This window comes from Gadus chalcogrammus, chromosome 1 (assembly GCF_026213295.1).
Source record: "Gadus chalcogrammus isolate NIFS_2021 chromosome 1, NIFS_Gcha_1.0, whole genome shotgun sequence".
NCBI classification, from domain to species: domain Eukaryota; kingdom Metazoa; phylum Chordata; class Actinopteri; order Gadiformes; family Gadidae; genus Gadus; species Gadus chalcogrammus.
Window position 1 is genome coordinate 28,483,911 of NC_079412.1, and position 6,579 is coordinate 28,490,489.

The following is a 6,579-nucleotide window of genomic DNA, read 5'->3' on the forward strand; positions in this document are numbered from 1 at the left end:
AATCAGCGGCGTGTTGCACAGGATCAAATACGGAGGATCATTCAAAAGATGGTTGACTATAATACAGGTTATGGACTTCTTGAACAACACAAACCCCCTCCAAACAATGATGCTTCTGTGTTTTTGTTGGTGCAGTGAAGGGAGAGGGGGCCATCGCAGTATTGGACCGTGAGGGAAAATGACACTGAAAGGTGATGGAAGGAGGTTAGTGGTGAAGGAAGGAGTGGATTTGGAAGTCAGTTAGATTCTGGATTCTAGGTCACAGCTTTCCCAGGGATGCTATAGCCTGCACATGATGGTGCAATTTTATTTTAGATTCATCAGTATAAAAGGTTATTATTTGGTACAATTATATATTTGGTCCATGAACATACATACCGGAAAAAAAACGTTGCATGTTACATTTATAATAAACAGCAAGGGAACCGTTGAACTATATTAATTATATGCACGTCTGAAGTAATGATCCAATCAAACATTAATCGTTGATCAAAAATGGAAAGTATTTATTTTGCGTTGAGCGAATCGATTATCAAAATAATGCTTTTATCTAGAACTAGAGTTCATTGGGGTACAAAGTCGGCAATAGATTTTATTGTACAAAATGAATTACAAATATTTATACAAGAAATAAAAGAGATATCTGCATAGAAAGGTGCAGAATTTATATCGAACAACCATTAAAAAAAGATATTACGGGTCTAAACAAAAAAAAAAAAGATAATGCAAATGATACACACTCCTCCAAACGTTTGTCACATATAGAAAAGTAAAAAAATATTTGATGGGTAGTGGACAAGCGACATCCGTATGAGCATAGGTTTTAGTTTTTTTGCTTTTTAGTATGGTCCATTCCCAACAATATTTTATAAAGTAAGACGTCCAAAATCACCAGGTCCCCAGTTCTCTCTTCAAACATCGAGAAAAACAACACAAGGAACTGACCATCCATCAGATGACATCAGAATGGTTATGGCCGTGGTTATGGTCTTGCATTAGAAGTGCTCTGCTCTGGTTCCAGCCTGGGATGATAGATGGACCACGGACTCTCTGTATGGGGATCTGAGTGTGTGTGTGTGTGTGTGTGTACTTTCCTTTTCACATCATTATCGGACTTCTTAGATCAACCCTCCAGGAACATATTGATTATTTTGGTTACAATGACTCATTATTCTGTGTGTGTGAGAGACTAGTTTTGTTTGGCACTTGTAGTCTATTTCTATAGTGCTTTTTACTCCAAACATAGTAATGCCGTAGTACATGCATTGCCCTTGTATTAACCTCATCCTTGGTAGGACCATTATCCATAAAACAAGACGCTCATTTGAGGGGGAGGAAATGGTTTTCCTCGTTATTATAAAGCATTCTACTCAAGCTCAACCTTTCCACAACATCGTATCAAAAGGATTCCAGTGCACCTGAATTCACCTGCCTTTTAAACTCTTGTTCGTTACAGCAGCAATCCAAGACGGAGATCAAACACATCAGTCAAAGAGTCAAGTCTGCCATGTCTAGGAAGATGATTTTGGATTTATTTTAGTGTTAGGACTATTCTGTTCGCTCCGGGGACATAATAAGCATTGCGTCACAGTGTATAAATAACATGAGACTGCGTCGCGAGTGACGTTCGACCAAATGTTGTTTCACCCACTCCCCGGGAAGATGAAGCTATTCAGCACGTTCACAAACCAGCACCCACCCCTGTTGGTTCCAACACACACACCCCCCTGTAGGACAGGCTTCCCAACGCCAATACTCATCCCGTTCCACTAACCCTCGGGTCGGGGGAGGTAAAAGGCATTCCCGGCCTTCGGCCCGGCCAGCGCCTCAGCCCCCAGCTCACAGTTCTCAGCCCTGCGTGTCCGGGCTGCCCGCGGCGGGGTCGGGCTCCACCCGCTGCTGGGGCTCCGGGTCCGGCCGGCGGGCGGCCTCCGGCGGCTGGCCCAGGCTGCTGAGGTAGCCCAGGGCCTGGACGCGCTGCAGGCGGGCGGCCATCTCCGCCCGGCACGCCTCCAGCAGGGCGGCGGTGCGGGGGCCGTCCCAGCCCAGCATCTCCTCCAGGGCCGGGGCCCCCGTCGTCAGCACCACCTGGGGGAGGGGGGGCAGGACAGGGGGTTAGAGGCAGGGGGGGTTAGAGGCTGGGGGGGGGGGCAGGGGGTTAGAGGCTTGGGGGGGGGGCGGGGGGGGGGGGGGTAAGTGGATGACCCTGGGGGGGGGGGGGGGGGGGGGGGGGGGGGGGGGGGGGGGGGTTATAGGCTGGAGAGCATTTCCGCTGCAGAGGGGATTTCTCGCTAAGGGAGACACAAATGAGTCTAATTAGTTTGGGGGAGTTTTACTATTATTATTGCCATTATTTCTTTTTTGTTTCTGGAGTGGATTGTGCAGTTTCAATGCAAATCGACTTCTAAGGGCTGGGGGGGGGGGTTGCTGCTGTTGCTATTCCACGCATCATTACATTTCGATCAGCAATTAAAGGCTCTCTATACACGCAAACGGTTTTGCATATATCCCTGCGTGGCAAATTGTCATTCGTCTTGGCCGGCCTCCAGTGTGCTGGTCTGAGCGGTGTACCTGCAGCTCCTCCGTGGAGAGCCGGGTCTCCGGGCTGGTCTTGCCCTTGAGCACCATCAGGGTCCTGGTCATGAACCCGGACGCAGAGTCCACCTCCATCCCGTCTACCTGGTCCATGCCCCCCGCCCCTGGAGCGAACGTGTCCCCGGCCCCTGGAGCAGAACAACAACACGGTCATTTTGGGTTCTTGTTCTGAAAGTACCGAGGGCAGCAGATAGTAAATGACTGCAGAACTTTTGTGTGTGGGTTGTTATTTTGAAGCAGATACAATGTCGCCACCTAGTGGCCCCCACCGATAAGCCAAACCATTTCAAAATAATACATATTTATTAACGTTTTTATAAGAAAAAATAATACATTATTCGAAACATGAAAAGAACGAAGTAATACGTTTAGAAGGGCAGTGTATATGCTCTATGTTTGTTGGAGGGTTTAGATTGTTCAAACAAATGACCATCATCGTCTCCTCCAGTGAACACGCAGCACGGTTGCGTGCTGACTCGTCCTCCGGTCATTGGCCCCCGCCGTACCTTCCAGGCCGGACTGCGCCTCCTGGCTGTCCTGCTTCTCCACGGCCTTGACGTACAGCTGCAGCAGCTCCTTGGCCTGCCTCACCTCTTCCCTGTGGTCCAGGGCCCCCTGAAGGGTCTTCTGGAGGTTCTGGACCTTGCTCTCCGGGAAGTTCAACGCGGAAGTCAGCTGCGTGCAAGGAATGTCCACCAAGGTCTGGGAAGAGCAATGTGGTTTTTAGAGCAAGCGGTTCGAAAGTCACACGAGGAGAAGGACACAGTGGTAGAACGACACACTAATTACTAGAACGACACAGTGGTAGAACGACACACTAATTAGTAGAACGACACAGTGGTAGAACGAAACAGTGGTAGAACGACACACTAATTAGTAGAACGACACAGTGGTAGAACGACACACTAGTAGAATGACACGCTCGCGATGTTCAGATATAAGAGCTCTGCTTCATACGCGGGTTGTGAAAATATTCCCGTCTGCAACATCGATATTCCAAAGGCCTCGCTCCATTGGATCAGTAGCTGGAGGTTACCTGGAGGTCCGTCTCTGACATGGTAATGATGCTGGACATGTTCTGCTTCAGCTGCTGGGCCAGAAGCCACCAGGGCTCCACTTGGCTGATGGAGCCGTCCACGGCGTCAACCTCCAGCAGCATGGAGTCTCTGTTCATCCAGGACGTGCCTCCGTCAACTGCAACAGGGACAGCGTGAGTTGGGCAGAGAAGTGGCGGTAAAGAAGAAGAACTAGAAGAACTTCTGTCTACAGGACCAACAGTACAATGCAGATTTAAAGAGGGAGGATTACTTCTGCGGACAGGGCACCACATCTGCTGCGGGCCAAGGAGCATGAACTTTGTGTTTGAGGGCAAGCACAGGAAGTAGATCTCATCTTCCACGATGGTCCCGTCCTCTTCCAGAACCACTTTGACGGGAGCGTCCGGACCGATGGGAAGAGACTCGCCACCTGGGCAGGAAACGGGAAACACATTTCCTCCATTGAGCTCGTCAGCAAGCAGTGGTACAAGCCAGTTAAACCATTCTACATATAATGAGAAATTATTATAAAACCATTTATAAAGAGGATACATGGCTTGAATGCTAGTTGCCTGGATGGCTAAAATGTCCAAGAGAACAGGATACTGAGTAGTAGGTTGCTTTGTGTTACATAGAATATTACTTGACAAATATGAATTGAATATATTTTTGCATATATTATATATATCACATCCTCCTCCTAGCAACCACCAAGAGAGGAGGGTAACCTGGAGGGGCCAGGGCCACGCCTGGTGACTCGCGCTCCAGGAATGAACAAGACGATCTTCAGTCTTGCATGTTTTTGCAAGTTTGAACGCGTAGGAGGCCTGGTACTTTAAGTACAATTTTAGCAAAGATCCAGCTAGTGGCAACCAATGGACATCTCCATTAGTAGGAAAATCATGACGTTAATTTGTCACCAATCGAATCTGTACTTTACAGAACGATACAGAAACCGAAACGAGTATCAATGCTACTTGACTTCATGATTCGCTCAATGTATTAACATGTATTTCATCTATAACGCTTAATATAGGTATTATTACCCATATAAAGTGTCAACCCCAATCCAATCTAGTAATAAAACATACAATTATAAATGACGTATAACAATGACATGCTGATGCGGAGATGCATGTGAAAGAACACCTTCCTATTTTGACTTACCTTTAATCTTGAGTTGTTCTAAAGAAGTTACAACTACTCCGATTGAATGTTGTCGTTTAAAATCGCATACTTTACAGGGTCTCATGTCGCCCATTGTCCTTTATCTGTGGTTGACAAGTGTAAAGTATAATTACGGGAAAATAAAAGCAGCGACCATAGACATAAAACTACTTCACATTTCAAACACGGAACCGCTTTGGAGAAGGAAGGTTCATGGGAACTGTAGTTTAAATTGGAATTGTAGTTTTCCTTGACTATGATCGTGAAACGTAATCACAAAAATAATAAACACCATACAGAATATCCGTTTTCTACATATATATTCTTTTTTTTGTGCTTAACGTATATTTATTTATTTATTTGAATTAAAATAACCACTGTTTGTACCGTCGCTCTGACAGCTCGCTGACCTGTTGTCCTGGGTCAGAAAAAGCAATCGATAGCGACGTCATCGAACGACTCAAGCAAAGAGAAGGAAGATGGCCTCCACTGATCAACTTGATCCACTGGCTCAGGTATTTCAAACAAACTCTGCAACCAAACACATCTCCAGAAACCGAGAAATGCTCTGACAATAGTCCGATGAGGTGTATCGATTGATTGTTTAGATAATCGAGTGTATTGCTGGACTAGCGGGATAAAGGTCAGCCATGTAGCAGAGGAAAGCTAGCCATGCTCACGTTAAAAAGTTACACTCTGGTGTGTTGTTGACAACTAGACATCTGGGGTCAGTCCTCTGTTTAATGATTTCTACAGCCCTGTGGTGTGAACGCATGGGGCATGTTCACTTGGGTACAAGAGGTCATAGTTTACATTGAATGCATTTTTGCGCTAAAAACGTTGGGTTCCTTTATTGTTGCAGTGAAGTGTCTTTATTTGAAGAAGGCCATTATGTCAGCCAGCCTCGGGGAGACCCTCTGGGGCTGAACGCAAACACTGGCTACTCAAATGTATGCTTTGCCTAACAGCTTTATGTATTGTTTTGGGTGTGTGTTGTTACTTACTAACTCACTAACTCCTGGTTCAGATAATTCTGAATAAGACTTCATGATTATTAAATGATAGTATAATCCATGTTATAACCAGGGTTCCAACTTTTCATATTAACAACCAGTGGACACAGTATTTTTTAATCAAAATAGGTTTGCTACAAAGCATAACAGCAAGTCAACAGACTGTAGTTTACACTGGAGTAACATTCATATAGCATATGTCAACTTTACCTTCTGCTTATTATCTCAGTATTTAAACATGATATGCATTTATTACAGTGCATGTATAATTATGGGCATTGGTCCTTAGTCACTGGTACACTTTGACTTTTTAAAGCCGAACCATGTAATTATTCTAAAGAAAAAAGTGTGTCTACATGTCCCCATTACTCACTAGTTGTATGCTTCTCTAGTTAAACAGATCAATCACACAGAAAATAATTGAGCCGAATTGTATTAAATTTATTTATTAAGAATTATAAATTATAATCTGTCTTTTGTAGTCATCCGTTGGCAATGACTACTATGAATGCTTTTACCATTAAATATGCAATACCCTCATGTTTCCAATAGATGGCACTCTTATACAGTTGTTGGGTTGTCTTTTCAGTCTGGCCTTCCCCCTGGTGACGAAAGGCCTGCTTTTCCAAGAGAAGCTTTGGTAAGAAGCACGCAAACATATTTTATCCAAGCATCTAAATCAACACCTGCTTCTACTTATAAACGTGTTCTAACCTGTTTGTTAAAAATAGACATTATTTGATGTAACTTGAGTTTAAACTCATTAA

The 6,579-nt window shown here is 44.8% G+C and overlaps 2 protein-coding genes across 2 annotated transcripts in view; one reads left to right on the top strand and one right to left on the bottom strand.

Annotated features, from left to right (window-relative positions):
• Positions 1 to 223: 223 nt before the first annotated feature.
• On the bottom strand, positions 224 to 5,010 carry dffa (DNA fragmentation factor, alpha polypeptide). The gene is made up of 6 exons (XM_056600165.1): positions 4,800 to 5,010; positions 3,904 to 4,062; positions 3,632 to 3,789; positions 3,102 to 3,297; positions 2,572 to 2,723; positions 224 to 2,088 (listed from the first exon to the last, which is right to left on the bottom strand). The coding sequence occupies exons 1-6, from the start codon at positions 4,891 to 4,893 to the stop codon at positions 1,849 to 1,851; spliced, it is 999 nt and encodes a 332-aa protein (XP_056456140.1). The 5' UTR covers positions 4,894 to 5,010; the 3' UTR covers positions 224 to 1,848.
• Positions 5,011 to 5,213: 203 nt separating this feature from the next.
• pex14 (peroxisomal biogenesis factor 14) overlaps positions 5,214 to 6,579 on the top strand; it is a 40,357-nt gene continuing 38,991 nt past the window's right edge. The window contains exons 1-2 of the mRNA XM_056600201.1: positions 5,214 to 5,314; positions 6,402 to 6,452. Of these exons, the coding sequence (XP_056456176.1) occupies positions 5,279 to 5,314; positions 6,402 to 6,452 (87 nt within the window). The 5' untranslated portion in view covers positions 5,214 to 5,278. The remainder of the gene's footprint in view (positions 5,315 to 6,401; positions 6,453 to 6,579) is intronic.